This window comes from Xiphophorus couchianus, chromosome 15, assembly GCF_001444195.1.
Source record: "Xiphophorus couchianus chromosome 15, X_couchianus-1.0, whole genome shotgun sequence".
NCBI lineage: Eukaryota > Metazoa > Chordata > Actinopteri > Cyprinodontiformes > Poeciliidae > Xiphophorus > Xiphophorus couchianus.
In genome coordinates this window covers 666,898-681,654 of record NC_040242.1, presented here as the reverse complement: position 1 = coordinate 681,654, position 14,757 = coordinate 666,898, and the positions used below count along the sequence as shown (strand labels likewise).

Here is a 14,757-nt window from a genome sequence, read left to right as displayed (position 1 = left end):
TTATAAATTAAATTTATTACGTTCTATTCAATTTTATTATCTTCATTGCTCAATTGAATTATTTCAACTTGGCAGAGGAATAAAAGCATGAAAGAAAACAAGCAAGGATACAAAAATAGAAAAATAAAACAACAAATACAGAAAAAAAATTGGATGATTGGTAAGTTAAAGTATATAAAATAAATAAATCACAGTTGCAGTTAAAAAGGTAAATGATCATTCGGTTCAGCACTTCTGCCAACGTTCCATTCAAACATGAAACTTCAGCTTTATGACCTTTTTGACTTTTTCTAAGCAGTGTTTATTTGCTGCAACTTGAACTTTGCTTGCACTCAAAACTGAACTATCCTCCATTTGTGAGATAAATTGGAAAATGCACAGAAGTACAAAAATCTGACTCTTGTCCTTGACTTTTCTTGAGGAAAGAAAACAGAAATCCACCTAGATATAAAAAAAGAGAGATCTAAAAACAAACTCAAGAAATCACACAGTGGAAGTTCTTGAAGAAAACAAAGTAGAGCCATTTTAAAAAACTGGTCTATGAAAAGCAAAATGAGGAACTTTATCCACCTTATTCCTATCCCCCATGAGGCTTTGCGTGATTTATGGGCGCAACTTCCGCCGCTAACCGGAACCGTCATTTATTTACATGTTAGCAACTCGCTAACCGGCTTTTAACAGAGGCTTTAGGCTATAAAATATGTGGGAACTCCAGTCATCACATCTTACATGTGGCAATATTGTTTTACCGCAACCTGTAGCTGTTGAGGGGAGGGATGGCGACTTGAAGAAATGGCCGCAAACAACCCGGACTAGCATAGTTAGCTACTTCACTGACTCAGCTGCTGCAGATGCATCTGTGGGTTTTCCTCATGTGTTTTGTCTAGGGCTGTAACGATTCCTCGAATGATTCGAGTACCTCGATTATTAAAATTCCTCGAGGAAAATTATCTGCCTCGAAGCTTCGTTAAATTATGTTTAATTACTTAGCGTACCATACTCAGGTTGGGTGATTATGTTGCGCTACGCTCTCACTGCCGCCCTATGAGTTGTTGATGAAAGCTAAGTGTTAGCAGCATGACATCCAATTTTCAAGCCCGGGCGGATTGATAATAATGTCGGGTTTCTATCATTTCTTGGGGGACCAATAAGCATCCTTAAATTGAGTACGGCAGCCTCTCTTCTCCCGGAGTTGCTGCCTGGTGGCAGTGAAGAGCGCGGCGGGTGCATTCATAAAGGTGAGGGGATAGACTGAACCCTGCGGGCGGCTGCGCTGTAGTTTACGCTCAACGTAAGTGTAGCTTTACGGACGAACCAGTAAATAAATTTCATATCACCCCAGTCTCAACAAATGGGTGGAGGAGCACATAGCAGCGGTACAGAGCTGGTAGATGCGTTTCTGTGTGAGAGACGAAGGAACCAAATCCAGTCGTTCACATAGACATAAAAGCTATGAATGAATGGGGAATGCGAGAGTTCATCTTGACTGAAAATAAATACATGAACTAAGAACTGAAGTACCGAACCCTTTTTACAAATGTCTGTGAGCCTGCCTCTATTATTAAATTGAATATAAATTCTGATGTGTGTATAATTTTTGTCTAGGTTAACTTAAAAAGTGAGCTACTGATGATACAGGTTAATTTTCTAAACTACAGAAAAGTAAATGTAGGGATGCAAAAATATAAAAATTTGTGCGGGTGTTGATATATTATAGTATTATAGTATTAATACTGCTGTTATGGTAGAACTTAGTCAATTAATCGACTAAGAATAATTGAAAGAATACTCGATTACTAAAATAATAGTTTACAACAACCCTAGTTGTGTCATTTTATAGTCTTTTTGGATCAAGTGTTCGCCTAAAAAAGGCACAACATGATATTAAATCGACGTTAAAATTTATGTGAAGCTCAGAGAAACGTGGTTTACATCAGTATTGTGATTGTATTGCACCTTCCTTGCTTCATCAATAACATTCAAGACAATTTTGTATCCATTTTAATGCAGCGACATATATTTGGCAATATATTTTTTTTAAATTGCAACAACAATATCACCTGCAATAAATCCATATTTTGATATAAAAACCCGTTAGCACCTTAGACTTTTAGTAGGAACAAAAAAATCCACTTTTTTTTAGATCTTTAGAGTTTCAAATGAAAGTAACTGGATATATACTTATATTCAAGATGTTTCACTTGTGTATCAGAAAAACTGTAAAAGTGTAACAGACGTTTCTGCCAGTTTTTCCACTTTTGGCAGCAGCAGAAAAAGCCAACGGCTCCAGGAATTTAAAGAATTCAGACTATTATCACAGCTGCCACTGAGATTCTTCTGGGTCATTTCAATCATGTGAGAATTTCCTTAATAATAAAAATAAATATTTTACAAGTTTAAAACAATAAAGAGACATAACTCAGTAAGGTCAAAATGTTAAACTTGCACAAACTAATCAGCGCAGAAGCATAAATCAAGAACACATTTGCATTTAACACTAAGGACTATTGTGGTTCCAGTTAACAATTTATTCTGATTTAGAAATGGTATGTGGCGCATTCCTGGTAAGTAATCTAATATAAAGTAGACATAAGAAATAAATGTGTAATTGTGCAGCTGAGAGACAGAATAGCATCTTACTGACATGCTATTCTTATATAATTCAGACTCTGTGGTCACTTTTGAATAATAGAATTTAACAAACATTAAACATATGGTTTAAATGAAAACTCCTTTTCTCTTTGTAGCATATTTTTCTTTTTTGTCACCTCTTTCTGTGACCCAGCACACAAACAAAGAAGACAAAAGCTGCACATTGTGTGAGAAAGAAACACAAATGTGCCAGCACACCTCTACTGGAGCCTGAACACAGTTACAATAGGACATTTCTGTGCCTTTGTGGACCTGCTGCGTGCAGCTTAACATCTTCCAGGCTAGAAAATGACAATGCAGTGACAGCTGTTGAAAAGCAAACAGCTTTTACTCTGTAGATGTACCTCACCGTGGTCTCCACAACAAATCACAAATACTTCATGCGAAAAGAGAAATCTTACAGATCTTAGAGGTATTCAAAACATGGGTGAGCCCTAACAAGATACTAAACTTGATGAGTCAGGTCTTGTTCACTCACCACTTGTTTTTTTCTAAAGAAGCTGACAGCCCACCTCCTAAGTCCAGAGAGTTTTAATGCACCACTTCACCAACCAGTCATTTTTCTTTTTCCTTAGGAGGCTTTAAAAAAGAAGGAATGTTTATAACAAATGAAGAATGCTACCTTGAGACCTGAATATACTAAAGCAAGCTCAGGAAGCAGGGCTGAAATGATTAATCACGATTAATCGGTTATTGAAATGATCGTCAACTAACTTAGTAAAACAATTAATCGTTATATAGTGTATGCAGACTCAAAAAAAGTAATCAACTGAAAGAACAACATATTCAGAGCAGTAATTAAGCCCAAACTATTCAAAAATATAATAAGTTTGATTTTAAAATAAAAAAAAAACAACCTGTTTGTAAATATCTTCTACCCAGAACTACACAAGCAGCCTTGTTTTAGCTTCACCCGGTTCAAGTTCAGTGAAAAAGCATAATTCCTATCCAATTATTAATCAGTTAATCAAAAAAAGATTAGCCCTTCACTGTATTGGTGCAAAGACGAGCAGAAATGGATGAGCTTTTCAAATGTTAATGTTGGAAGTATTTTTTAGCTGCAGATTCATCCTTTGCTACAAATGATCAAGTGTACGGTAAAGAAATGTTGTTATTGCTTTTATTTTCTTATTTAAAAATGTATTTGCTTATTAGCATCTTCTGATGTATATCTAATATTACATAAATGGCTTAAAATGTGCCAATTTTTATTGACTAATCGATTAATTGTCATAATAATTGATAAATAACTAAAGTAATCAGTTGTAGCTCTAATATAAAAGCATTTAAACAACAACATAAAGAGTTTTGTCACAGATATTTTGTCTTTCTGTTGTCAACAGACGTTGCACATCCTGTTGTCAGCCTGTGATTTGGACTCTGCACCACCGTTCCTGTTGAGAACCAGCATGAATAAAATTCACAGGGGTTCCTGCCTGCAGCCAGCCTGTCCCGCTGAGATGGATGCAGTTTCCCCCAGATGCCGGTGAGCGGCTCCTGGGCTAATTCTTACTGACCCTTCGCGCTCTAAACCCTGAAATGCAGCCAAGCAAACCGAACAAGTAGAAGGGAGGATAAGCAACTTAGCAGAGGGCTAGCTGAAGGGATTTCAGAGCAGCACTGTCTGGAAGCTGAGTGCACAGACTGCTGCTGGAGAGTCCTGAGGTAAGCCCACAACAAGAGTCGTCTACCGACATGAAATAATGCCAACCGAGGATCTCACCCACTGAGAGATTAAAGGGGACCTATTTTGCAAAATTCACATTTGGCTAGTTTTGTGTTTCCATTTGGGTCTCAACTGCTTCTAAAAACAGTCAAAGCTCTTAAAAAAGAATCCCGTTTTGGTAATAAGTTAATGTCCTTAGGTTGCTAGGTCACATTCAATGAGTATTACACCATTGCCTAGCAACCCAAAACTGAGCTCCAGCATGTTTGGTCAGCTGGTTTTACCGCTGTATCTGCTATACAATGGCTGCTGGAAAAAACAAGTGTTTTGTTGTTGGTAGAAACCACTTCTACAGCATTCTTGCTGGTTGTGCAGGAGACTCCACTTCTGCTTTTCAAAGATGTTGTATAATTGCACATCTGTTTGCTCAAAATAGGCAGAACTGATCATAATAAAATCTCATCATCCAAGAGTGATTTTAAGCAAAAGAAGAAATGTGGTGAATATGTTTTGTTAGGCTTAAGGTGCATTCCTAACTTGTTCACCTTTAATCTTTAACTTCTGTGCTATAACGTTAAAGGGTGTTAAAGATTCACTGGTCAGCTTGGAAACCAGCTGACCAGTGAATCAGCTGGTTCACTGAGTACATCGACAGCTGACCAGTGAATGTACTCAGCAGAAAATAGCATCTGATCCTAAGCTTGATCTGATTCGATTCAAATCAAAAGTAAAGCATCAAACTACAAGCTGCTGCCTGACCCCGATCTGTAGCCAATTTATTAATGATGCATATTCTTTAATATCCAGAATCACGTAATATTTTTCATCAAAACCACAACTTTAACAAATATCTCATTTCTGCCAAACTTGAACAACATTGCACATAATTGAGATTTTAAAAAGGGACTCATAATTTGAGCTTTAATTTTTTTTTATTGCTTTTGGTAATTTAGCAAAGACATAAACTGACCCAGATCGGTGGTCAATGAGTTACAGTGTTCTCAGCCTGCTGAATATTCAAGGTCAAATTATTTGGTTTCTTGAGTTTGTCTTACAGTAACAACTGTGAAATCTCTCCAAGTTCCTGTAATTCCTGTAAATGATTAATGTAATCATTATCCAGTCTGTTCTCCAATGATCAATAAGAGTGATAAACCAAAGCATTCCTGATAAAGTAGGTGGTGTGTTTGTCCTGTCTTTGGGAGAATAACTAAAATCAGCTGATTAGCTTAAGAAAAGAAAAAGGGATGAAGTGAAGCAACACACTTCTGATTCCTAAGGAGGTTGTTTTCTTAAATCTTTGGCCTCAATGTTAATTTTTTATGTTATTTTCAAGTTCTGATTAAACTTATTTCAGATAGCAATGAGACTGATGGTAATTACACTTTGAAGAAATATCTTTTCTAATATTCTGACCATTTTGCTTTCTAATTCCTGCAGTGCTGCCGCCTCAGCAGCTTTTCACTTTCACAGGATCATCCATCAGGGGGATTAATTAAAAACACAGCGAGAGCCCAAGGAGACCCAAATGAAGGAAAAGCAGACAAGCATACCAAACTGATGCCATTGTTTTCACAGCACACACACCAGCAAACATGCAAATTAAATCCTCCACTTCCAAAGGTCACAGTAAATACAAATAAAGGTACTGCGGGTGCTCCCAACTCAACCACACCTTAGAAACTCACAACTGCAAATAAAGGAAACACAATACTAACAGGGACAACAGCGGTTTCAGGAAAGCTAGAGATTAGACAGGATATGGAATAAGACTGAAACGATTAATCGGATTAATCACGATAAATCAATTACTGAAATAATAGTCAACTAATTTAGTAATCGATTAATTGTTAACTGGAGTACAGACTCAAAAAAAAGCTAATTTACTGAAAGAGCAATAATCTTTATTTAAGATTGAATCCAAAGCTTAATCAACACCATACTGATACAAAGTCAAGCAGAAAGGGCAGAGCTTTTCCCGTCCATGTTGATGTTAGAAGTATTTTTTAGATGTAGATGCATCCTTTGCTACAAATGATCAACCATACGCAAAAGTTGTGCTATATTATTACATTTTAGGCAACAAAATGTTTATTTTCTTATCTAAAAAGAAACAGACGTGTTTATTTGCACCTTTTAATGTATTTCTAACATAAAAAAGGCTTAAGTTGTTCAAAAGTACGCAAAATGTGGCAATTCTTGTCCAATCGCCAGAATCATTAGTTGCAGCATTGCCATAATGTAACTATTATAAGACAGTTTTTTATTGACAAATATCGATCAATCGATTAATCGTCAGAATAACTGATAGATAGATTAATCAATAATTAAATTAGTTGCAGCCCTACAGTAATACAACTATTACACTTAAAGCAAACTGAATGCTGACTGTTCTGACTGTTTGTCTGTTGGGTTGTAGGTAATTTGACCAGAACTGGTCAGATTTTAATATTTTGTGATTATTGCTAGTCTGGTTTTTTTTTTGTTTGTTGTTTGTTTTTTTTTCTTTTTTGAAGCCTGGAGCTCCTGCAACAAAACTCTGGCATCTTTCCGTCAAATAAACTCTTTGTTGGACGGCATCATGTGAGGAGGCCATTCACAAACACACTACACATAATCATTCTGGCTCAATCTGCTGAGCTCTGCCTCTAAACTTCTTTTGTTTCTTTGTTATCCTCTGAACTCTCTTGTACCAGCAGAAAGAGGATGAAGAAGTGTGTTTGAGCACAGCAGTATTTTTCTGGGAAAACGGCCCTGCCCTCATTGTTTTCTGTCGTGAGAATGTCCCACTGTAGTTCCCAGAAGGGAGACAAAACATGAGAGAGGGAACTTACTATGTTTTTGCAAATAACAGTACAAGAAGCAACAGGTCTGTTACATGAAACAGAAGCAAAACCTCTCATTTCACTGAACTCTCTTAGAAGAAAATCGTGCATTTCATGAGCTGTCCATCACAGGGCAACACAAAGACACAGAACAAACAACCAGGTAGATAATCTGACGTGTTTTTGGATGGTGGGAGCAGGCTGGAGTACCCAGAGAGAAAAACACAAAAACGGTAAAGAGAAAAGACTTTAAAAGTCACAGCCGTCTTGTTCAGAGGTAACAGTGATAACCTGTAAGCCTGTTTTAATGAGTAATAAATCGATTAATCAATTAATTAATCATTTGCACAAATTATCCTTTTTCTCTTCTCTCTCTCTTTCTGGCAACAACTGGATGACTAAAGTCTGCAGTCTGGTGCTTTAGTCTCAACTAGCCTCTTTTGACGAACAATTTTGTTTGCAGAGACTTCACAATTCATTTTATTTGTTGTTTTGTTTATTTATTTTTTATATTTATTTCCAATTCCAGTGTTAAATTAATTGGAATTCAAAGTTTATTTCTCTTTGAGAATGTGGTCTTGCATTATTATGTCATTATTACCATCATATTACTTGTTAATGTCCTCAAAACAACAATATTATAATTTTTTCCAATAACGTCTGGGACAATTTATCATACAGAAGAATTTGTTCTCCTGACAGGTCTACTAATGTCGAATTTAGACAAACAGAATGTAAACCACATTCAAAACATAAAACTTTTCATTCTATCGCACATTAACATTGAACCACTAATGATCATCCCGAAATGTCTTGGTGAAATTAGACAGTTTGTAAAGCAGTGAATGAATTTGCGTCCTCTCTAATAAGACCTGCTTTCTTTATCTTTCACACTGATGATTCTCTGAGAAGCAGTCCTTCGTTTATCTCTCATAAATGCTAAACTTCCAGTTCCAACTTATTGTTTTTTCTACATGCAGATTATTTTCTTCCACTTCTCGCAGTTTTGAGATAAAGTCTTCAAACTACTGGCTGAAACAGTAACATTTCCAGCTTGTGTCCAACATTTCTTAGAAATGACCTAATTGAACTCCTGCCTTTGACTGTACACATCACACTAGTGCCATTTTCATTTCTTTTCGTTACATACAAGTTAAAAACAACAACAACTGTCTTATGGTAAGATAACGTTAAGTTATGGCTTCCAGAAATGCAATAAAATACCATTCAGGTAAAAACCAACCAGAAGAAATTGCTGACATTTTTTGTTACTCTAACAAAGAGAAAAGGAATGCATATTTTTTGATTCACACAAGGTTGCTCCTGAATATTTCTGGGTTTTTTTTTGTAAGAACAAACAATTTGAGTGGGTTGAAGAAGCTGTCACAATCAAACATTCTTTGTTTTTTAATCTTTGTTGTGTCTGCAGAAGGAGTCCTGACACAGAAATGTGAAAAATGCAAACACTGGTTGCTGTGTTCCAGTCAACGAGGGATTTTCAGTTCACCCAAGATACCGGCTTCAATATAAGAGGTTTGTAATGCTACGTACAGAAGACTAATAGCTGCACAGATAAAACGGCAGAGCAAAGCAACATCATGGCTAAAAGGAGGGAAAGAGGAAATGTAACCCTGACACTTGCGGTGCAAAATATAAAAACCCAAATCGATGTTTTGAGTTTCACTCAGTTCAACATGGAAGAAACTATGGCTGCATGTTGCAGCATCAAGCCCTGACATGCAGGGATCTGAGTTGGGTTCCAGGAGAGCGGAGTAATGCTTCCTTATGCAAAAACCATTTCTAAGAAGAGCGCTGATGCATTACGTCACTTTTGAATAATTAGAAAAGTTGAGATCAAAACCAGAAATTCCTCGTGTCCCTCATGGTGCAATCACTCTTCAGAGGGGGATGTTAGGGTTAGGGGTTAGGGTTATTAAATCTCCTTATGGATCCACAGTCACATTAATGGAGGGCAGAGATGAATGTGACAAAAATCATTTTAGAGGCTTGATTAAAGGTTTTACACTAATTTGGAATGAGTACACTGTAAAAATGGATTCCGAATACTAGCGGTTAAAAGGATTTAAATTTGAATCATCAATGTTAGTTTTTCCATGTAGTTTTCAACACTTGAGGTTGAAACAGTTGAGTTGGAGTAAGATTTTGAGTTTCCAACCAGCTTTACTTAGTTTAGCAACTGCGCTAATGCTAAAAATTAAACCAGCTTGTATGCTAAGTTACATTATTTGGGAAAAGGTTTCCCTACCTCCTCAGTAGAAAACAATTTAAAAGTTGATTATTTCATCAATGTTTAAAGCTTTATTACAACATGATTAGAAATGTTGTTCTGTTTTAACATGGAAAGACGAGTCAAAGTAACATAAATCCAATTGGTTTGAATTTAACCAATTTATTTCACTATGTTTTAGTAGGTATGTTAGTATCAATTGTCTGGTGATTACAGTACTGACTGCTCCATCACCTTAAATGTTATAGTGCAGGTTGAAATTTCATAATGTAAACATACACAGAATATCATTTTGTTTTCCAGGACTTGTTAGCAACTGGTTGATTTAAAATAATTACTCATTTTCAGGCAAATAGGACTCAAAGGGATTAAATAAAGTTCATGGTTATAAGAATGTATATTCCAAGAAATCATATTTTGATTTGTTTGTTTTTGCTAAATTTACATCATTTCCACCCGCAGAATGTATGCGAGTTGTTTTATCCTTACAGTCACTATTTAATACTCGTTAGACTCTAAGAGTTTGTTTTGGGAGTGTATCTGATACTTGTTAGAGGAAGTTAGGGGAGTTTTAAAGGGACAGGCTGTAGAATAATTGGATTTCATTTGACTCACCTGCGTTGTAAAAGCGGTCCAGAACGGTGGTCTCCCCAAAGTCCAGTTTACTGAAGTTCACCGTGTCCAGCTTGCTGCCCACCCTGTCGCAGGCGTCCTTCAGACACTGGAGAGCCATGCTTTCCGCGTTATTCTGCTGGCTCGCCTCGCCGTTCACCACATAAGCCACCGTCACCGGCCTGCTTTTGCACGACTTGCCGGCGGACAGCAAGCCTCCGGTTTCCACCGGACTGTCCCCGGAGGTCGGGCTGTGTCCGCTGCCTCCAACCAGCGGATCCTGCCAGAAAGTCCCGGCTGCTGGAATTCCTCCACCACCTCCACCGCTGTTGCTGCTGGAATGTTCCCCGCTGACAGCCTCCCTGTCGGGACCAGCACCGAAGGACGGCACCGGGAAGGAAATCCCTTCTTGGTCTTGGTTCATCATCTTTCAAGTGTCACTTAAAGTGTTGTTTGCCGGTGCAGCGGTCCTCCATGGAGAGCTAGCGTTACCCACGGCCGCAGCTCATGAAGCTCCTGCACGGACACGACGTGGAACCTTGCCCCGTCTCCACGCAGGTAAACAGCCTGTTAGACGCACAAGTGCAACTCCACGTCATGCTGCATGCTTGTCGCTGGTGACGCTGTGAGCCGCTGTAGATTGACCGGAGTCACGACGATGTTCCGCTGGGAAAACAGGCGAGGAATCTGTCGCGGAATCTGCACATTCCGTCTCAGCTCGAGAAAAGAAATCCATCCACTGTACTTCTCAAAGTTGAGCAACAATGCCCTGTGTGCCAGTGCAGCGGCAGCAGCAACGCCCACAGGAATTACAAATGTCACTCTGAGTGGACGTTAGGCGCAGCGCGGCTTCGCTTCTGCGCAGCGGCTCGTCATCTTTCAAAAGAGAAACTGCGCCGCGCAGACGGAGAGAGGCAGGCAGGCAGACAGGCAGGCACACCCTGAACTCTTATCTCCCCGCACAGCCCCGCCGACTGGGCGGAGAAACAACTGGGCCAGCTTGGAGTAACTGGGTGGAGGCAAAACATTGTGCACTCCAGGACAGGAGCAGCAAAGTAAATAGTGACGCTATTCCTCAGATCGATTAATCGAAATAAGAAACTGTTTCCCTAAGCTTTCTGATACGCACTAAGTTTCTTTTCTTTTCAGAAAGAGAGAAGATGACACCACGTCGATCATCTTTAATGCTAAACCAATGTTATAAAACATATGTAGAAATGCAACCAGAGCAACAACGGGGTTATAAATTCGGCTAAACAAATGTAGGACCTCACTTTGCTTGGGATTAGTATTTAGGAATGATGTAATTGATTCAAACAGATACTGCTTGGCGCCATCTCAAAGCTTTTCCTGTGAAAGGCGGACCTCTGGTGGTCAAAAGTAAATATTACAGGAAGTTAAAACAACAATCATGCACAAGCACAATTTATAGAGACTAAATAGCAGTTATGTTTATGGACTGTGGGAGTAAACACACATGCACAGTTTTAGACCCAGGACTTTTTGCTACAAAGTGCCAGTGCTACTAGCGGCACCACTGCAGCCCCTGGAAGTGTCTATATTTTTACAAAACTTCATCAAAAATATACAGTAACCTATAAAAAAATCCCTATCTCTTGAGCCTTTTCACATTTTGTTGATGTAGTGTTTTTTTAAAATCAAATCTGTGAACAGAGATGTTTAAATTTGTTGTCATATGTTGATAATCTCATTGATCTGTGGATATCTGCATGTCCTCTAATAAGAAGTACCACCAGATTAGTTGCAGGATATCTGGTGATGCTACCTTAAATGTGACCTATTATGCAAAATAAATCACATTTTGCATGTTTTTATACTTCCATGTGGGTTTCTACTCCCTCTGTAAACAACTTAAAACCCTTTCAGCTGTTATTTGGCAATAAACTAATGTTTTTTGGTGTCTGGAAAATAAGCCATTTAGCCCCGTTACCCATCAACCCAAGCAGAGCTCCAGCACTTTCTTCAGCTTGTTTTACCGCTGTATGCGCTGTACAATGGCTGCTGGAAAAGACAAGTGTTTTGTTGTTTACTTATTCAGAAACCACTTGCTGCATTCTTGTTGGTTGTGCAGCAGGCTCTGCTAATCTTTTTCAAAATGTACCGTTTTGTAATTGTGTATCTGTTTTCAGCCATTGTCACGTGTGTAAATGTTGAAGTTTGGGGGGCGTGGCCAGCAGCGTGCTACTTGGATTTAAAGTGACAGAGCCCTACAACAACTCCTAAAACGAGCTCAAAATAGGCAAAACTGACCACACTAAAATCTCATTATTTAAGAATGATTTTGTGGAAAATCCTGTCCTAATCTGTTCAAGGAAGCAGCAGTCCTACAAGGTGCAGATGTTCTGCACTGGGTTGGCAAAGGTTCACAAAGGCTTGTAGCATTTGAGGCTTGAGGCAAGTTTGAAAATACTTCTCATGTAAAATCTGTTCCGCATGTTTTGGATTCTTCCCTGTTTCAGAGCAACGGATTTAAACTGGATCTGGTTCCTGCAGAACTTGATAATCAGCTGGATGAAAGCAGGGAAACGTCTGCAAGCATCCAGGGCAACTTTTACTGAGAAACATTACAGCACAAAACAAAGAAATCAATGTTGCTTCAAATGAGAAAAAGGAAGAACCATAAACACAAACCGTGATTTTTATGGACGAATATTTATTGCAAATGGATATAATGAAAGGGAAATAAACAATTATTTGTTCCCATACAATTTCCTTCTGTTTTTGCTTTTATGGGTTACACATAAATGTTTCAGCGACAAAAATAACCTGAGCAGCTACATAAAAGCTGTTTTTAATTAGGGGTTCAATTTATTGGCCAGCCGATTTATTGGTGTCGATTTCCTTCATTTTCAGAGATTTGCGATTGGCTGAGTTTTACATGTGAAGCCGAACTTATCCACCGATCTCATCTACCTCAGCAAAGGTCTAAAATTCCACCAGTGTCCTCTGCTCTCCGTGAGGAAGGTTTGACGGATAGACCGGCCCACCAGGTCAGGTCTGCATGTTTACCGCTGCACTGTTGCTAATTCAGCAACTTTGTTACTATATTGAGCAACATTTCAGGCAAAAAAAAAATGGTATCGGCCAAAATCCGAATTGGCAGGTCAGGCTTTTGGAAAGCCTAGCGATTGGCAGGTCCGATTACCGATTGCAGTTTTTGGTAATCAGAAAACTGCAATCAGTGCACCCCTATTTTCAATTGATAATTTAATTTATTATGGGGAAATAATCTATCCAAAACACACGGTATGAAAAAGTGAACAAAATCTGCCAATGAAACTATGGAAGAACTTTTTCATCAATATTATGGAATTATTTACTTAAAACAAGCTTTGTTGCTGAAAAATTTAAAAAGTTGCTGAAAAGTTACTTATAAGTTAGTTTTGTCTTATTTAAAACTATCCAAAATTACTTGGTAAGACTTTGTGTTTTTGCAGTATTTGCTTCTTATGTAGTTATGGTCATTATGTTTTGAGATATTTTGTCTTACTCTGTGTTGTCAGTTTATACATAATCTCATTTCTACAGGTCAGACTGTAATCAGGGTTAAGGTTAATCACAGTTGATACATGGTTTTAAAAGGTGGGTAATTACTTTTAATACCGTGGCATGGGTATAAAGTTATAATATTATGACTTTATTCTTGTAATTTTATTTTATTTTCTTAGCATGGCCCTACTCAGTTTGGAAAGTTTTGTTTCCTTTTTAAATGAAATAATTTGAAAACAGCTTTAATGAAAAGGCAAATATTACAAATGGCAAATACTTTTTCACTGCATGTTTATGTCCACGAGTTTGAACGAGTTTCAACAAAATGTCTGCCTGGTTTTGTTTCACAAAATCTACAACAACACTAGTTCCACCTACTGGCAAAAACCAAAACCTTTAATGCTAAAAAAATGTACAAAGTTGTACACAACAGTTTGAAGATGATGACAACTTTGGTAAGAGTGACAAGTCATGGTATTGCGAGAAATGGAAGAGCTTGTTCACTGGAGTGAAAATAACACCTTAAACCTCATGACTGACATCAAAAGGAGGCCTTAAAAAGAAAGTAAGAAAAGCAGGGCAAAGGGTTAAAAGGAAAAGAGGGAGAAAAGAAGAAAATGCACTAGAAGCCTCCTTCACCTGCAGAAAGAGAAAAAAACAAAACAGAAACCTCAACGACCAACAGCATATAACAACAAAAACACTGAAAAGCACACAGTATTAATTAATAAAAGATTTACTTAATGGCAACATGTATGTATAAATATATCAGCTGTGTTTCCTAAAAACTACTTTCTCCATTAAACATTTTAAGACAATTAAAAACAAAACAAAGTCTATCTGGGTGTTGTTCCGTTGTTTTGCCACTAGGTGTCCCAGAGTGACCATTGTTGAATTTTCATTAGCCGACTTCAGCAGTGCGAAAATACCCGCCACCACATGGGTTCGTTATTTCCTAAAATAAATCAGTTTTTTATTTATTAACATGAGTGCAAATCCTTCACAACACCATCTACATTTACAATGAAGTTAAAAATGAGCAATTAATAAGATGAACATGTGTTTTTTTTGTCAATAATGTCTAATAAAACCAGCTTAAAGTACATCCAAGTTAATGTACACAATAAAATATAATTACAGCAAAAGCTGTCAGTAGATGAGTTGTAGCATTTCATTTAAAAGTAAAAGAACACTAACCTTGAATACAGAGTTACAGATAAAAGAAAGCAAACATAAATGTTTGC

The 14,757-nt window shown here is 37.7% G+C and overlaps 1 protein-coding gene across 2 annotated transcripts in view; it reads right to left on the bottom strand.

Moving 5' to 3' along the window:
* Positions 1-10,939, bottom strand: part of map3k5 (mitogen-activated protein kinase kinase kinase 5) — a 74,550-nt gene extending 63,611 nt beyond the window's left edge. Inside the window, exon 1 of one of the 2 annotated variants that reach the window (XM_028040256.1) lies at positions 10,007-10,939. In XM_028040256.1, the coding sequence (XP_027896057.1) occupies positions 10,007-10,430 (424 nt within the window). In that variant the 5' untranslated portion in view covers positions 10,431-10,939. The remainder of the gene's footprint in view (positions 1-10,006) is intronic. The other variant, XM_028040255.1, reaches the window with a different exon arrangement.
* Between the last annotated feature and the right edge of the window lie 3,818 nt (positions 10,940-14,757).